Source organism: Narcine bancroftii, unplaced genomic scaffold, assembly GCF_036971445.1.
Source record: "Narcine bancroftii isolate sNarBan1 unplaced genomic scaffold, sNarBan1.hap1 Scaffold_111, whole genome shotgun sequence".
Taxonomy (NCBI): Eukaryota; Metazoa; Chordata; class Chondrichthyes; order Torpediniformes; family Narcinidae; genus Narcine; species Narcine bancroftii.
In genome coordinates, this window is record NW_027211844.1 from 766,997 (window position 1) to 786,427 (window position 19,431).

Sequence of the window (19,431 nt, forward strand, 5' to 3'; positions counted from 1 at the left end):
CAAATTAAATCTATTAATATATCAATTGAAATTTGTTAAATTAACGTTAGTGGTGATGAGGACATGTATTGCACTTACTTGGAAATCAGATATATATATATTTTTAGGGATGCCAAGATGACATGCAAAAATTCAACGATATATTCCTTTGGAAAAAATTACATATAGCTTGAGAAACATCTACTCTTTACTTTTGCAAATTTGGCACCTGAATATACAAATATCAGGCTTCAATTTGTAATAATGCCCCTTCCATCCCTCTAGACATGTGAGATTCTCCTCTTAGTTAATTTTTTAAAATTTAGATTTGTTAGGTTTCCTCGCCACCGTGAATTCTGCGGAAGCGGTCGACTAGTGCAGGGCACCAGAAAACAGAAAGACCACACTCCACCAACATCTCAGAAGCAGAGGATTCAATCCACGGGTCAGTGACCAAGGAAGCCGACCAGTGAGGGGATCTGCAGCTGAAACACCCACATAGGTGGCAGGCTGTTGGTGACTTGAGGAGAGAAACCCACGCACGCTGCAGGCTTCTGGACAAAGCAGTCAAGGAACCCACACCAGGCTGTGGATTGCTAGAGACTGGGTCAAAACTGGCTAAAAGGGTGTCAGGTATCAGACCTGGGATACGAGTGAGTGCTAAATGGTTCCTAATTATGTCAGAGGTTCAAAACTGGAGCTCACATTGCCAATGACTTGGATTGGTCTGTGAGCATTGAAAGAGAATCCACAGACCCTCAGTGACTTAGCCCAGGGTTTGGGGTGGTGGGGGTGGGGGGGAGCACTCAGTCTTTCTCTGACTGCAAGAGGCATTTCAGGCAATATCTGCCAGAGTGGGGAGAGTCTGTTTGTCTTACAGCAGAAAAAAAACAATTTTGTGTGATATGACACTTTTTAATTACATGACAGTAAATTGTCTCCTGAAATAGAGATAGAGGTTCAAGTTTCAAACTATTACAAACTCCACTCAACAGATTATACCTCTTCCCACTTTTTTTTCGCAAGGACACCATTGATTTGATCACAACTCCTCTGCTGCATCTGTCCTGTGACAGATTATTTATTTTACATTGTACATAGACATGTTTTTGAAAGAGATGGATTATAGGAGTTGTGTAGGTTACAAACAAACATATACACTTCACAAACAGCTCTTATTTAAAATGCAAGAGCTTTGCTGAGAGTGAGTCATTCAGGCGCCGAGAGCCTTTGCAAAGACGAAACAAGGAGACTGTTTTGCTAAAGAATTTCAAAAGCAGGTGTAAATGGATTATTGTTTTTAAAGCAACAGATGAATGGACTCAGAAGTTTGGGTCTGGTGGAGTAATCTGGCTGGTTCCAGTTTGCTTTTCTAAGAAGGTCATGTGGTTTTTCAAGCAGAGAGGAGAGACCAAATAGGCTTTTTCTAACACAGAGAGAGAGAGAGAGAGAGAGAGAGAGAGAGAGAGAGAGAGAGAGAGAGAGAGAGAGAGAGAGAGAGAGAGAGAGAGAGAGAGAGAGAGAGAGGGCAAGCTGGCATCTTGTTTTGAAGACGAGTTGCGAGTTCTCAGTTCAGCCTGTTGAAGAACTTTGTTGTCCATACAAGAGGAAATGGCTTGCGAGAAATTATGTTTTACCTGAAATAAGGGAAACAAAAGGAAATCAATGGTGACCTGCAGAAGAGGTTATCATTTGGAAAACCCTGATGGGTCAAGTTTCTTTGGCAAGACCCCAAGGTGGCTGATCAGAGGGAATCAGTTTATGTGTGTCCAATGAGCAGGAAATCCCTCTCTGAAACCAACAAGAATCTTCCTGGAGGGTAAACATTTACTTTTAATCACCAGAGCTTATCATTCATATTCAAATTCATAAATGTTGAATTCTATGCACAGTATAAGAATTGATAGACACCGGTGAACTTGGAGTTGTGTCAAAGAACTTTATGCACATTAAATACACCAGCACTTTGAATTAGAAGGGGGTAATGGAAGGCTGTTAATAGTGATAATTTAAAGTTTGATCCCGCTTTTTTTTTAAAAAGGAAATTAAAAACAATGTTTGTTTAAGAATGAATGGTGTTATTGTTTAAAATCTGCCTGTGATGGAAAGTATTCTTGGACTGAATAGACATCTGGGCCAAATGGCTATTTAAGGACAATCTGTACATGATTGTACATCCTAAAGTACAATGACTACTTCTATCCACTAAAGATTGTTAAAGAGCAAGAATAGACAATACAATCACATAAAATTCCCATCCATACAGCACACGTATTAATACACAGAACGATCACACCTCCTTATCGGTCAGGAAGGGCCTACACTTCCCAAGGAGCCTGAGAAAGTCAAGGCTAATGGCTCTCATCATGAGATTTTACAGGAGCGCAGTTGAGTCTCGACCTTTGGATGGTCTAGTTGCTGTATAGCATCAGACAGGAATGATGCAGAGTAGTGAGGATCACTGGGGTCTCCCTTTTTCTGTAGATGACATTTACTGGGAGTGTTGTTCAAATTGGGCTCAAGGAATAGTACAAAGGCCATTTTGATCTAGTGAACAGCATCTTTAACCACGTCCATCATCAAAATCAGGACTTACATGCTGGGGAATAGCATCTTCCCACAGGCTGTGAGATGGATGAAAAGAATCCTGTAAGTGTGATCATCCTCCCAAATATTTATATATGTAGCGTCTACTTCGATAGAGCTACTAAAGCAACACACACACACACACACACACACACACACACACACACACACACACACACACACACACACACACATATACACACACACACACACACACACACATACCAGGTTAGTCAACAGAAGATTGCTTTATTCATTATTTACAAGCTTCTTCTATTTACAGCGTGTCCCGGGCTCCATGGGTCAAGGTGTGACATCATTTGTGAGTTTGCTGCAGATCCACGGGACCACAGGTTTAAATTAAGCCCTGTGAGTGTCCTGTACCTTCCGGCAGGGGAAATCACAGATCAACGTGCCATTCTTCGACACGCAGGACCACGTCCATGCGGTCAATTAAATGGATGAGTTTCCATCTGTCTGCCTAATGATTTTATGTGCCCGCCAAAGAATCTTGCCCTCTCGGCCCGCTACACAGCTGATACACCCCCCCCCAGAACCGTCGCCAGAAAGTAAAACACCAGCTGCATGCAGCTTAGGTGGACACCCTCATCGTCTGGGCTGGGGGCACTGAATGGGTGAAGCGGGATCCACATGGGCAGGCTTTTGTCTGTTCCAACTAAACAGCTGTGAATGTCCCCCAATGTGCAAAGTATACTCAAACCCATCCTTCTTCACCATGCGGAAAAGGCCCTCATGCGGTCGTTGTAACAGCACTCCTGGGTCCTGTCTGCGCACAAATATAAAATCAGTGTCCAGGAGTGGTGGGACACATTCTGTTAAGGGGATCCAAGCCAATGGGTAGGAAAAGCTTTGCTAATTACGATACCATGTCGAAGCTGTGGAAGGATGTTCAGATCATAGTTGGTTGTGAAATGAATGTCCTATGAAACTGTAAGGACTGTACCATAAACCATCTCTGCAGACAATGCAGACATATCTTACTTTGGAGCTGTGCGCACTCCCAAAAGAACGCATGGTAACTCATCAATCTAATTGAGGATGGAGCAGAGACAACGCTGGTGGAAGCATTCTAGGAGATAAAACACAGTTACATAATTCCAAGAAAGTGGTGTCACATGACGGCAAGGTTCTAAAGACAGCTTTTGTCATCTTGGCCTTCATTAATTAACATACTGAAAATAGGATTTGAGAAGTTATGGTGAGGTTGTATCAGATGTTGGTGAGCCCACATTTGGAGTATTGTGTGCAGTTCTGGTCGCCTAGCTACAGGAAGGGTATTAGTAAGATTGAAAGAGTGCAGAGAAGATTTACTAGGAAGCTGCCAGGTCTTCAGGAGTTGAGCTACAGGGAAAGGTTGAACAGGTTGGGACTTTATTCCTTGGAGTGTTGAAAAATGAGTAAGAGATTGCTTAAAGTGGCATATGAATGGGAAAAAAGGCTGAGAAAGACTGCAGTCGACCCAATTGTGAAGGAAAATTTTGCTTGAGAAAAATTGTCATTGGCCCATTTCCTCTGGAGTTATGAAACCACTCACAGAACAAGTCAATGACGTACGATTAAAACAGAGGTTTTCAAACTTTTTCTTTCCAATCTTAAGTAATCCCTTACTAATAGAGCACTTCTGACACAAGGATTAAGTGGAAAATGATCCGGGGGGTGGGGGTGGGGGTGTGGAGGAGGAGTTTGAAAATCACTGCTCCAGATGAAAAGGTTTCTCCATCTCCTTTTTAAGCAGACATCCTTTTATTCTGAGGTTGTGCCAGCTGGTCATAAACTCTCCCAGTACTGGCAAAATCCTCTCTATCCAGCCCTTTCACTATTCATCAGATTTCAATGAGGTCCTGCCTCATCCTTCTAAACTCAGGCGAGTCCAGGCCCAGAACCATCAAATGCTCCTCAAACATTATTCCTCTCATCCCCAGGATCATTCTTGTAAACCACCTCTGGGCCATCACATCCTCTCTTAGAAATGGGGCCTAAAATTGCTTACAACACTAACAAGATCAGGACAACCAGAAGGTGGTAATGTGAGGGGAAGCCAGCTGCAGGACTGCCTCGAGTCCCTGGATTGGATGGGGTTCAAGGATTCAGCTGAGGGGAGGTGGAGGGGGGGGGGGTCGTGGAAAGATGGCATCGGAAAATGACGTGAGAAGACACCTCTCCCTGACTGAACTGTTCAATACTCGAACTGTAGTGACTTTTTTGACTTTATCAATGTTTTGAACAGTAATTTACTACAGTAGGATTCTGGAAATGAAGAAAGGAAAAAAGCAGTGTTGGGCATGACCAGTTGGCCCAATAATCACAGAGACAAAGACTGAGGTGAACGATAGGCTTTATTACACACAAGACTGGAGGCCCGCGCCCAAGCTAGGTAACTGAAGGGATGGAAGAGGTGGCTCAACCTTTATGGCCCAGGTTCAAGTGAGGGAAGTGAAGGCCAGGGTCACAGGGGAGGAGTCCAGGGAGGTGTCTCGGAGAGGATGTCATCAGGAGGGTGGGCCAGCCCATGCCTGTACTGGTCAGTTCATACAATACCATTTCATTACCAGCAACTTAGAAAAAACCTAGGTTTTCAACCTGTGAAAAGTGCAGAAGAAGCAAGGCCGACCTTCCAGAAGGAACCTCAGGAGCAGTTATAGATAGATCCAAATCCTCAACGTGGAACTCAAGAGAAGATGGAAGAAACGTCCGCATTCTCTGCGCCTCCAGGGATGCAAGATGTCACCAAGGTCTTTGGTCTGGCGGCGGGCCAGGAGGACCGCGAGCATGGAATCCGACCCAAGCCTGGCTTGACTAAGGAGAGCGGGGTGTGGGTGCCCGAATGTGAGCGCGAGTTCGCAGGAAGGCGAATGACTGTATGCAGCGGCCCATCTGGAGATGCTCCTCTGGTGCTACTGAGCTTCTCAGCATGGATGGATGTTCTCACACGCAGGAAATCTATAATAGGGCTGCCAGGTATGAGGTGGAGGAGGACAACTCAGAAATTCGAGAAGAAGAGCAAGAATGACTATTTGCTGCAGTTGGACTCACTGAAGGAAGCCCTTAAGCTTTAAGAACATCTCCTTCTCCAATGAAAGCTGTTGTTTAACCACAGACACCTTCCCCAGTCTTCAAGGCCCCTGTAACAGGGATGGAAGTCAACTTCATGTCTACAGAACTGATCCAACCAAATGAAAAGATGATGTCTTCTATGACCTAAAATTTTGAAACTTTAAATGATCAATTTGCTGGTATGAAGGAAATAATGGCTGGTATGTGTGAAGAAATTACATTTATTCAAGTTGATATTAATAAGAGTTTAACAGCAGTGGACACTGGACAAGATCAATTTAAGAAGATAGAAGATGTTTTTATTGACTCTAAGGACAGTGAGGACCATTATGCAGAGAGGATGGATCATTATTGAGGATTTGTTTACAGGCTGGGATGTCCAGAAGAGAGATTTGTTAAAAAACATTGATTCGTTAGAAAATCAAAGTTGTCGTAATAATATTAAGATAGTTGGTCTGCCGGAAGATATTGATGGTTCAGATCCTGTAAATTTATTTCTGGAAATGGATTCCAGAGATGTTGGGAGTTGAGTCTTTTTAGATTGGCCTTATAGGGCGTTAAGGAGAAAACTTTTTCCGGGTCAAATGCCAAGAGCGGTTCTTTTAAGATGCTTGTGATATCAGGATAGAGAAATTATATTGTGGCTTGCGGATCAGAAAGCTCGCCTTGATCAAAGCCCTACGATGGTTCAAGGCAATAGGGTTTTATTTTATGCTGATTTAAGTCAGGAGATTATTAAGTGACAGAAAGAGTTTAATCTGCTCAAAGCAGTGCTGTGGAAGAAAGGGTATAAGTTTACTTTTCGACATCTTACGATATTTAAGGTGAATTATGGACTAGATCAGTCTCAATGTTTTGAGAGTCCTTATGGTGCATTATCTTTTGCAAATTCCTTCCCAGATTTTAAGGAATTGATAGGGAAAATGCCCGAGATTAAAATTGAGAAGGGAACAGGGAAAAGAATTGGAATCAGAATTGGTGAGTGATGTTGAAGTTGAAGCTCAAGCTCAATGTGGGTGTTATCACTGGGATGACTGATGGGTTTTAATGTTCGGTTGGGGGGTGGTGGTTGACTATACTACTTCTAAAGTCATCTGTCAAATGTGGTATTAACTGCAGCTGGACCACAGAGGGGGGTCCTAGGCTCTTAGGTTTTTACATTTTTTACAGAGGTTTCTTATTGTTTGAAAGGGGGGTTTGGGTGTTATAAAATATGTAATTGCTGTGTGAAGTGTCAATCTCAAGAGGAAATTAAGTTATGGCTCATTTAAATTTTGTGACCTTCAATGTTAAAGGACTTAATAATCTGATGAAAAGGAAAGGGAATATTGGCATATATAAAGAAAATGAAGGTTGATGTTGCCTTTTTGCAAGAAACTCATTTGTCTGAGAAAGAACATATGAAATTGATGATAGATTGTGTAGGACATGTTTTTGCATCTGCATTTAATTTGAAAGCTAGAGGTGAGTTGCAACTTTGGTTCATAAGAAGATACCGTTTCAGTTGGAATCATTCTCTGCCACATCGGGTCGAGAGCTGTCGGTGAATTGTAAAATTTTTGCTGAAGCATGGACTTTGATGAATGTTTATCCACCCAATGAAAATAATGAAGATATTATTTCTGAAACTTTTTTGAATCTGGGTCAAGCTAATGAAAATATTTTGGTTGGTGGGGATTTTAATTATGTGTTGGATAAATTTCCAAAAACTGTACAAAGAACCAAAATGGCAAAATGGATTTTAGACTCAATGAAAGATTTGAATTTGGTGGAAATGTGGAGGATGTTAATTCTGACAGAAAAAGACTTTTCTTTTTATTCACCCAGACATGATCCTTTTTTGAGTATCGACTTTTGCTTCACATCAGCACAATTACAGGGTAGATTTATACATGCAGAGTATAAGAGTAGGATTTTATCGGATCATTCCTCATTGTTAAGTAGAAGTACACAATGCTTTTTCGAGACATCTAAAATCCGGAAAGCTCCCAACATCAGCAATTGGGGAGAGAGATGGCAGCGCGAGTCAGGCAGGTGAGATGTGGGGTGGGGGGGGGAATGGCAGTGTGACTGGAAGGGAGTAGGGGTGGATACAGCAGCATAATTTGTGTGGGCTTAAATCTGGCTTTCCGAAATCCAGAAAAATCTGAAATTTGGAACACAGTGACCCACCCCCAAGGGTTCTGGATAAAGGATTGTGCACCTGCACATGTTCTGGTTTGCATAATGTAGAGACCCCTTATCGGTGAAGATTTAATGGGATGTTATTGAAGCAACCAAAGTTTCTAAGTTATATCAAAGTCCATATTCAGTCTTATTTGCCAATTAATACATATTCAGTACAAAGTAAATTTGTTTTGTGGGATGCTTGAAAAGCTTATTTAAGAGGTCTGATAATCAATTATTCTGCAAGAATTAAGACACAGCATTTGGCAGAGAGGCAAAATTTGGAGAAGGAAATAACAATGTTAGAAAAGAAATTCCAATGAAATTCGACTGTGGATAAAAGACTTTTTTGATTCAGTTGAAACTGTTATAATATAATGCAAACATATTAATATGAAAAATTAATACAATGATCCAAATAGCATTACTATGAGTAAGGAGAAAGAGCGCATAAGGTTTTAGCTCAGCAATTAAAGACTGAACAGGCATCAGGGACAATAAATGCGATAAGAAATAATTCAGGAATCACTTTTAAACCTCAGGAAATGAATGATGAATTTCACTCATTTTACCAGAATTTATATTCTTTTGAAGTAAGTCAGGATGAGGAACGTGTTAAGTCTTTTTTAGGTCGTTTGGACTTATCGGTTTTGGACGATAAAGATAGGGCAGAAATTCCTTTCAGTGATTTAGAAATTGAAGAAGCTATATTGAATATCACCTGGAGAAGATGGGTTTACAGGAGGGTTTTAGAAAGAATTTTATGAAGTCTTGTCTCCTGTTTTGATGGATGTTCTTAAACAAGCTACAGAAGAGCAAAACCATTTCCAGAAACCTTTTCTAGACCTAGACTTAGTTATTGCAAAAAAGAAAGAGCCCCAATGAAAGTTGCCTCATATCGACCAATATCTTTATAAGATGTAGTTTATAAGATAGTAGCTAAGGTATTGGCCAATAGACTTGCGAAGTATTTATCATGTTTAATACATGTTTATCAAGCAGGTTTTATTAAGAATAGATTTTCTTCTGAAAATATTGTTCGACTGTGACGTTGATTAATGGATCAAGATATTGTTTGAATCAATCAATGATAGCGGCATTAGATGCGGGAAAAGCCTTTGATCGAGTTGAAAGGTACTTTTTATTTAAATACTTGAAAGATTTAGTTTGGACCTTTTTTACCTGGTTGGGTTAAAGACTTGTATAAAATTCCCTTGGCGAGGATGGTGATGAATGGACAAATTTCAGATACGTTTAATTTAACACGCTCCACAAGGCAAGGTTGTCCTTTGTCACCATTGGTGATAGAACCGCTGGCCCAAGCTATAAGACAAAATGATAAAATTAGTGGGATTAAAATAAATGAAAAGAATATAAAATTCATTTGTTTGCAGATGACGTACTAGTATATTTAACAAATCCTCAGTAATTGTTATGACATCTGCAAACCTGTTTGGATCAATATGGAGAAATGTCTGGTTATCAGGTTAATCGGGATAAGAGGAACATATTACCAATTACACAGGAAGATTATACTGCTTGTAAACAGATCACACAGCTTAGATGGACGAAGAATATTAAATATTTAGAGGTCATGGTTGATGCGGATTATCAACATTTGTGTAAGTTGAACTATGTTTCTCTATTGATAAAATTAAAGCTGATTTAATTAAATGGAAAAATCTTCCTTTGACATAAATGGCACATGTAAATTGTGTTGAAATGAATATTTTTCCTTGTATTCAATATCTTTTTCAATCAATTCCATGTTCGCTTCCAAAGATATTTTTTAAAGAGATATGCAGCCATCAGAATATTTTTATAAAAAGGTATTTTGGCTAGAGTATTGTTGCAAACATTGACATGGAAATATGCATTAGCATCTACAATGTCCTTATTTTCAGAATTATTCATTAAATTATTAGTTAATTATCAGTTAAAATTTATGAATATGATGTTCAAAATTAATCAACCTCCTCACTTGTCTAAAGTGGAATTAGCACAGATTTCTCATTCTATTATACATCAATGTATATTTTGATGGATTCCTCATCTTTTGCATTATTATAATTTGCCAGTATTATGACATTTATGTGATATTTGGTATAAAAGAAATCAGGCAATAGGAACTGGAGATAAGGTTTCATTTCAAATTCCATTATATCAGGATAAGTTCATATCCTTCTTGATGAATGATCTCAGTATTTAAAGATTTGCCAAATGAAAGGTATTCAAGTGTTAGCAGATTGTTTTAAAATGGGATAACTCTTTCTTTTGATAGGCTTGGGGAAAAAAATTGAGGTACCGTTAAATTCTTTGCTTGCATATTTTCAAGTACGTGCTCCAGTAGTGAAGAATTTTGGGTGGCAATTTAAGATACCTAAGTTAACTAAATTTAAAAATGTAATTGAAAATGGGGCAGAAAGGGATTTATTTCAGAAATGTATTCTTTGTTGCAAGAGAAAATGGCCAAACTGGATTTAGATAAATCAAATATTAAATGGGAGAAAGATTTATCCTTAGAATTATCCCAAGAAGAATGGACTACTATGTGTGAAGATAGTATGACTAAATTTAGTGAACTATAATTTTATACATCAGTTGTATTAAACACCAGAAAAGTTAAAAAGATATGGATTTACTCATTTGGATTTATGCTTCCTGAGATTTTACAGGAGCACAGTTGAGTCTCCTGTCTGGCTACGTCATTGGACGCTCCAGTAGCTGTAAAGCATCAGACAGGAATGATGCAGAGTTGTGAGGATCACTGGGGTCTCACTTTCTTCTGCAGATGACATTTACTGGGAATGTTCAAATAGGGCTCAAGGAACTGTAAAAAGACCATTTCCATCCAGTGCACAGCATCTTTCACCACATCCATCATCAAAATCAGGACTGCCAGGCTGGGGAATAGCTTCTTCCCACAGGCTGTGAGATGGATGAAAAGTATCCTTTAAATGGGATAGTTACCCTAAATATTTATATATGTCGTCAACACAAGACTGCTTTATTCAGCCTTTGCAGGCTTCTTTTATTTACCGTGTGTCCTGGGCTCCATGGGAGAAGGTGGGACATCATTATGAGTTTGCTACTGATCCACAGAACCACAGGTTTAAATTAAGCCCTGTGAGTGTCCTGCGCCTTGTCAGGAGAATCCACAGATCAACGTGTCGATCCTTGACACGCAGAACCACGCGCGTGTGGTCTATTAAATGGACAGCTGTCTGAGTTATGCTTTCATGCACCCGCCAAAGAACTGTGCCCATTCAGCCCACTACACAGCTGTTACCCTCCCCCCCCCCACCAAGAACTGTCACCAGAAACTAAAGCACCAGCTGCATCGACCTTAGGTGGACCACCTCATCATCTGTGCTGGGGGCACTGAAAGTGTGAAGCGGGATCCACATGGGCAGGCTTGCATCTGTCCACACTAAACAGCTGTGAATGCCCCCCAATGTCCAAAGTATACACAACCCCATCCTTCTTCATCACGCGGAAAGGGCCCTTATACGGTCATTGTAATGGTGCTCCTGGGACCTGTCTGTGCACAAAAACATAATCAGTGTCCAGGGGTTTTGGGGGCACATTCTGTTTAGAGGAACCATGCCAGTGGGTAGGAAAAGATTTGCTGATCACAACACCATGTCGAAGCTGCTGAAGGACGTTCAGATCAGAGTTGGTGTGAAATGAATGTCCCATGAAACTGTAAGGACTGTACCATAAACCATCTCTGCGGACAATGCAGACATCTTCCTTTGGAGCCGTGCACACTCCCAATAGAACCCATGGCAATTCATCGACTAAATTGAGACCGGTGAGTAGGGCCTTCATTTGCCGATGGAAACATTCCACAAGGCCGTTGGACTGTGGGTGAATTGTGGTGCGTGGTCTGATGCAATGTGGGTCGGGAAACCAAATCTAGCCATCCAATTAATGATGAATGCTATGGCCCTTGTTTCAGTGTCACTAGATGGAAACGAGATGGCCCCTGACCAGAGTGTGAAACGTTCTACGACTGTTAGAATGTATCTCATGTTTTGAGATTTTGGCAATGGTCCGAGCAGATCCACATGCACATGTTCCAACCGTGTGTGTACCATCGGGAAAGGTTGAATAAGTGCCTTAGTGTGCCGTTGAATTTTGGCAGTCTGGCATGAGGTACATGTGCAGACCAATTGCGCGACGTCTCGTGTACTGGTTTTCTGCCAGGGGATTAGCAACAAATTCTCTTCTTCGACATGCTTTAGCAGCATCCAATGCACCTACTATGTACCAGAATTTCATGTCCTCTGCCATTATGACACAAGACAAAACTAAGTTTCAGCCTTGGTTGATGGGTCTGGAAAGGAGGCAAGTGAAGTCCTAACATCGATTGGGAAACACAGTCAGTGAGAGGTCAGGATGGCTTAGAGTTTAGACAACGTGTTCAGGACTGTTTTTTGCAGCAGTATGTGGAGATGCCCATGAGATGGAGGGCAGTGTTTGATCTGTGGTTAGGGAATGAAATGGGGCAGGTGGCGGAGGTGAGCATTGGGAAGAACTTCAGATCCAGTGATCATGGGTTAATTAGATTTAGCTTAATTATGGAAAGGGATAGGTCAGGTCTGAAGTCGAAGGTCTTCGAGTGGGGGAAGGCCAGATTTGCAGAGAGTTGTGTGGGCTGATCTTTTAGCCGGAAATGATGAAGAGGAAAATTGGAGGGTATTTAAAGGTGAGATTTTGAGAGTATAGGATCATTATGTTCCAGATCGGCAGAAATGCAAGACTAGAAGTTCAAGGGAGCTGTGGATTTCTAGAAAAATTATGAATGACTCAGGATAAGAGGGAGGCCCATGCTCAATATAAGAAACAAAAGATTGATGAGATATATGATCCTTACTTATATTGAAGAAAGAACCTAAAAAGGGAAATTAGAAAGGCAAAAAGAAGATATGAAGTATCCATAGCTAATAAGGTGAAAGTGAGTCCTTCGGGTTTTTACAGATACGTGAACAGTCAAAGAGGGTTAAGGATAGAGTACGTCCACTGGAAAATGGGAACGTGTAAGTGAGAAGCTGTATGAGATGGGGGAGATATTGAACAATTTTTTTTCTTTTCTGTATTCACGAGCGAAAGGGACACTGGACTATGTGAGAAAAATGAGGTGAATAGCTTAGTTACGGAAAGGATAGGGATTAGTAAAGAGAGGGATTTGGAGCTTCTAGGATCAATAGAGTTGGATGTCTCCTGGTCCTGATGGGATTTTCCCAAGGACATTAAGGGAGGTCAGGGAGCAAATAGCCGGGGCTCTGACAATGGTGTTTCAAACATCACTGGAGGAGGGTGTGGTGTCGCGGGATTGGAGGGTTGCAAATGTTATTCCACTGTTTAAAAAAAGCAGAAGGTGCAGGCCAAGTAATTATCGGTCAGTAAGTTTTATTTTGGTGGTGGCAAAAGTTATGGAGGGTATTCTTAGAGATAGTATGTACAAATATCTGGATAGGCAGGGAATGATCAGGGGCACCCAGAATGGGTTTATGAAGAGAAAATCATTTTAATGAATCTTGTTGAATGTTTTGAAGATGTGACAAGGAAAGTGGCTGAAGGTAGGGCGGCTGACGATATCTATTTGAATTTTTGTAAGGCTTTTGATAAAGTTCCGCATGTAAAGTTAGTTAGGAAGGTTCAGTCACTAGGGATTAATAGATAGTGAGATGGGTTCAGAGGTGGCTGTAAAACAGACAGCAGAGACTCATGGTGGACAACTGTCTGTGAGGATAGAAGCCTGTGACGAGCGGTGTGACTCAGGGATTGGTGCTGGGTCCCCTGATGTTTATCATTTATTTTCATGATTTCCATGAGGCAGTGGTTAACTGGGTAATCAAATATGCAGACGATACAAAAATAGGGGGACTGGTGGAATGTGAGGAAGGTTTTCTTGGATTACAGGATTTGGTTTGTTTGGAAAAGTGGACTGAAAGATGGCAGATGTAATTTAATGTTGACAAGTGTGAGGTGCTGCATTCTGGAAAAAATAATCTTAATATTTACATATGCAGTCAGGGATGGGCATTGAGGAAGGCAGAGGAACAGAGGGACCTTGAGTTATGGTACAGATTTCCTTGAAGGTGGTTTCCCATGTAGACAGGGTAGTTAAGAAGGCATGTGACATGCTGGCCTTCATAAATCATAGCATAGACTTTCTTTGGCTTGGCTTCGCGGACGAAGATTTATGGAGGGGGTAAATGTCCACGTCAGCTGCAGGCTCGTTTGTGGCTGACAAGTCCGATGTGGGACAGGCAGACACGGTTGCAGCGGTTGCGGGGGAAAATTGGTTGGTTGGGGTTGGGTGTTGGGTTTTTCCTCCTTTGTCTTTTGTCAGTGAGGTGGGGCATAGACTAGAGTATAGCTGTTTAAGGCATTGGTGAGGCCATGTGCAGAGAAGATTTACAAAAATGTTGCCTGACTTACAACATCTAGAGTGCAGAAGAAGATGAAGGAGACAGCGACTTTATTCATTGGAACGTAGACGGTTGAAGGGGGTTATGATAGAGGTATTTAAAATTAGGAAGGGAATAGATAGGCAAGACATGAGTAGACTCTTTCCACTGAGGGCAGGGGAGGCTGGAACAAGAGGACATGAGTTAGGGGTAAGGGGGAAAAACTTCAGGAGAAATGTTAGAGGATACTTCTTCACTCAGAGAGTGGTGGCAGAATGGAATGATCTTCCAGAAGAGATAGTTGCGGCAGGGTCCTTTCTGTCATTGAAGAGAATGTTGGATGTGTACATGGATATGAGGGGGTTGGAGGATATGGGCAGAGTGTGGAAAAGGGCTGGGGAATGGTTAGGGAGTGGAGTGGTTCATGTGAAATGGCATGCACTCGAAAGGCTGATATGGCCTGTTTCCATGCTGTAAATTGTCATATGGTTATATGTGCCGGGCTCCACGAGACAAGGTGGGACATATTGAAGTGTTTGCTGCCGGCAGGTTTAAATTAAGTCCCGTGAGTATCCCACACTTTCTGGCAGGAGTCTCCACAGATCAACGTGCCATTCCTCGGCCCGCTGCACCATGTGCGGTCCATTAAATGGGTGAGAACACAGCTGTCTGTCTTATGTTTTCGTGCACCCACTGAACAACTCTTATTCTGCCTTGTCTCAGTGACGAGCATCCAGTCCAGAGACCTCCATTCCCCTCATATCCCTGAACTTGTCCAAATTCTTCAATGCTAATATTGAGCTCATATTTCCTCATGCAGCTGGCAGCTTGTTCCACTCTCCCACCACCTTGTGTGGAGAAGCTCCCCCTCATGTTTCATCTAAACTTTTCCTCCTTCATCCCTGGCCCATGTATTAAGGACTTTTCCAAGAGGCGGAGTCTGAAGAAAACAACCTCTATCCTCAAGGACCCTCACCACCCAGGCCAGGCTTTCTTCACCCTGCTATCACCAGGGAAACAGGTCCAGGAGCCTGAAGACGAACACCCAATGGTACAAACACAGCTTCTCCCCCTCTGCCATCAGATTTCTCAATGGACAAGGAACCACAGTCACTCTCTCACTTACTCTTCATTTTGCACAAATAGATTTCTTTTTTAAAAATGTAATTTCTAGCAATATTTGCACCTGTATTGTTGCCACAAAATGACAAATATTGTGACATGTTCATCATAATAAATTTTTAATTCTGAACACTGCGTGTACATCAGAAAACGGTCATAGCTCAGAAATCAATTTGAAAAGATGAATTAACTATTTCCATGCACCCTTCCCTTTTACGTCTATTTTTCTAAATCCACTCCATAATCGAGACATCTCCACTTAACCCAACCGACATTTCTTCAACTATTTAAAGCACTCAGTAATACAGCAAGGCAGTAAAATAAAAATTCAACGCTGGAAATACTCGGCAGGCCATCTACTGGAAAAATAATCGGCCTTAAAACCCTCAGGTTGATAACCTTTCACTGGGATTCAAAAAGATGATCAAACAAACCTGATTCTCTTTGCTGAGAAAAAGAGGAGAGATAACAAACTGAACAAGTGGAATGAAAAGCCCGAGCAGCAGAATTGGCTGCTGGATGAGTGAAGTCGACTCATTGATCAACACATCTGTCTGGATGGAGGGGTAAAGGATAAACAAGACAACATGATGCCGTCACTGTGAGGTACAATACGACAGCTGAAGGAATGGTGAAAATACTTGTTTTTGGATCAATGTGACAAAATTTGACCTGACAAAAGAAAACAAAATTCCTTTGCTCTGCCAGATCAAGGGACACAATAAAATAATCCAAAAGCCAACGATATGAAATTGAACAGCCAATTTATAGAAATTGGTAGCAAGAGATAAAACACAGTTACATAATTCCATGAAAGTGGTGTCACAGGAAGAGAGGGTTCTAAAGACAGCTTTTGTCATCTTGGCCTTCATTAATTAAAATGTTAAAAATAGGAGTTGGGAAGTTATGGTGAGGTTGTATAAGATGTTGGTGAGGCCAAATTTGGAGTATTGTGTGCAGTTCTGGTCACCTAGCTACAGGAAGGGTATTAGTAAGATTGATAGAGTGCAGAGAAGATTTACTTGCACGCTGCCAGGTCTTCCTGAGTTAAGCTCCAGGGAAAGGTTGAACAGGATTGGACTTTATTCCTTGGAGTCTCGAAAAATAAGTAAGAGATTGCTTAAAGTGGCACTTGAATGGGAAAATAGGGTGAGAAAGACTGCCGAAGACCCAATTGTGAAAGAAAGATTTTGCTTGAGATAAATTGTCATTGGCCCATTTCCTCTGGAGTTATGAAACCACGCACAGAACAAGTCAATGTCATACGATTAAAACAGTGGTTTTCAAACTTTTTTTCCCCAATCACATAGCTCATTAAGTAATTCCTTACTAACAGAGCACTTCTGGCAAAGAGATTAAGTGGAATATGATCCAGGCGGTGGGGGTGTGGAGGAGGAGTTTGAAAATCACTGCTCTAGATGAAAAGATTTCTCCATCTCCGTTTTAAGCAGACATCCTTTTATTCTGAGGTTGTGCCCACTGGTCCTAAACTCTCCCAGTACTGGCAAAATCCTCTCTATCCAGCCCTTTCACTATTCATCAGATTTCAATGAGGTCCTGCCTCATCCTTATCAACTCGGGCGAGTCCAGGCCCAGAACCATCAAATGCTCCTCAAACATTATTCCTCTCATCCCCAGGGTCATTCTTGTAAAACAAGTCTGGGCCATCACATCCTCTCTTAGAAATGGGGCCTAAAATTGCTCACAACCCTTACGAGATCAGGACAACCAGAAGGTGGTCACGTGAGGGGGAAGACAGCTGCGGGTCTGCCTAGAGTCCATGGATTGGATGGTGTTCAAGGAGTCAGCTGAGGTGGGGTGGGGGTCTCGTGGCAAGATGGCGTAGGAAAAAGAAGTTCGAAGACACCTCTCCCTGACTGAACTGTTCAATACTCGAACTGTAATGTCTTGTTTGACTTTATCAATGTTTTGAACAATAATTTTCTACTGTAGAATTCTGGAAATGAAGAAAGGAAAAAGAAACAGTGTTGGGCATGATCAGTTGCCCCAATTATCACAGAGACAATGACTGAGGGGAACGATAGGCTTTATTACACACAAGACTGCAGGCCCGGGTCCAAGTGAGGGAAGTGAAGGCCTGGATCACAGGGGAGGAGTCCAGGGAGGAGTCCAGGAGAGGATGTCATCAGGAGGAGGCGGGGTGCCAGCCCGTGCCTGTACTGGTCAGTACATACAATATCATTTCATTACAAGCAACTTAGAAAAAACCTAGGTTGTCAACCTGTGAAAAGTGCAGAAGAAGCAAGGACGACCTTCCAGAAGGAACCTCAGGACAAGTTAGACATGGATCTGAATCCTCAACGTGCAAGTCGGGAGCAGCTGGAAGAAATGTCTGAAACCTCCGCACATCCGGCGATGAAAGATGGCGCCAAGATTTTTGGCCGGGCCAGGAAGAGCGCAAGTAAGGAATTCGACACGAGCCGGGCTTGACTAAGGAGAGTGGGGGGTGAATGCCCGAATGTGAGCTCTAGATACCGGGAAGGGGACTGCCTGTATGCAGCGGAGCATCTGGAGATGTTCTCACTTGCAGGAAATTCTGGATCCGATCTACAGTCCGGCTGCCAGGTATGATGTGGAAGAGAAGAGGTGGAGGAGGACAACTCAGAGGTTCAAGAAGAAGAAGAGCAAGAATTACTAATTGCTGCAGTTGGACTCAATGAAGGGAGGCCTAAGGCTTGAAGAACATCTCCTTCTCCAATGAAAGCTGTTGTTTCACCAGATACCTTCCCCAGACTTCAAGGCCCCTCTACAGAACTGATCCATCAAAATGAAAATATGATGTCTTTTGTGAACAAAGGTTTTGAAACTTTAAATGATCAATTTGCTGGTATGAAGGAAAAAAATGGCAGGTATGTGTGAAGAAATTACATCTATTGAAGTTGATATTAATAAGAGTTTAACAGCAGTGGACACTGGACAAGATCAATTTAAGAGGATAGAGGAAGTTTTTATTGACTGTAAGGACCGTGTGGACCATTATGCAGAGAGAATGGATCATATTGAGGATTTATTTACAGGCTGGGATGTCCAGAAGAGAGATTTGTTACAAAACATTGATTCGTTGGAAAATCAAAGTTGACGTAATAATATTAAGATAGTTGGTCTGCTGGAAGATATTGAAGATTCAGATCCTGTAAAATTATTTTTGGAAATGGATTCCAGAAATGTTGGGAGTTGAGTTTTTTTAGATCGGGCTCAGAGGGCGTTAAGGAGAAAATCTTTTCCGGGTCAAATGCCAAGTGCGGTTCTTTTAAGATGTTTGCGATATCAGGATAGAGAAATTATATTGTGGCTTGCAGATCAGAAAGTCGCCTTGATCAAAGCCCTACGATGGTTCAAGGCAATATGGTTTTATTTTACGCTGATTTAAGTCAGGAGATTATTAAGTGACGGAAAGAGATTAATCTGGTCAAAGCAGTGCTATGGAAGAAAGGGTATAAGTTTACTTTACTTTATGGGCCAGATCAGTCTCAGTGTTTTGAGAGTCCTTATGGTGCATTAACTTTTGCAAATTCCTTCCCAGATTTGAAGGAATCAATGGGGAAAATGTCCGAGGATAAGATTGAGATGGGTATGGGGAAAAGAAGTTGGAATCAGAATTGGTGAGTGATGTTGAAGATGAAGCTCAAGCTCAATGTGGGTGTTATCACTGGGATGACTGATGGGTTTTAATGTTCGGTTGGGGGGGGGAGGTGATGATTGACTCTAATACTTTTAAAGTCATCTTCCACTTGTGGTATTAGCTGCACCTAGTCCACAGAGGAGGATCCGACTCTTATACTCGTAGGTTTTTTTTACAGGATTTTCTTCTTTGAAAAGAGGGGTTTGGGTTTTTTTATATATATATATAATTGTAATTGCTGTGTTAAGTGTCAATCTCAGGAGCAAATTAAGTTTCGGCTCATTTCAATTTTGTGATCTTTAATGTTAAAGGACAATAATCCGATTGAAAGGAAGGAAATATTAAAGAAAATGAAGGTTCATCTTGCTTTTTTGCAACAAACTCATATGGCTGAGAAAGAACATATGAAATTGAAAAGAGATTGGGTGGGACATGTTTTTG

General features: G+C 41.5%; 1 protein-coding gene across 1 annotated transcript in view; it reads right to left on the minus strand.

Moving 5' to 3' along the window:
- Positions 1–755: 755 nt before the first annotated feature.
- Positions 756–19,431, minus strand: part of LOC138750280 (uncharacterized) — a 29,717-nt gene continuing 11,041 nt past the window's right edge. Inside the window, exons 4-6 of the mRNA XM_069912382.1 lie at positions 8,989–9,129; positions 3,568–3,655; positions 756–1,616 (exon numbers count right to left, since the gene is read on the minus strand). Coding sequence (XP_069768483.1) covers positions 3,615–3,655; positions 8,989–9,129 — 182 coding nt within the window. The 3' untranslated portion in view covers positions 756–1,616; positions 3,568–3,614. The remainder of the gene's footprint in view (positions 1,617–3,567; positions 3,656–8,988; positions 9,130–19,431) is intronic.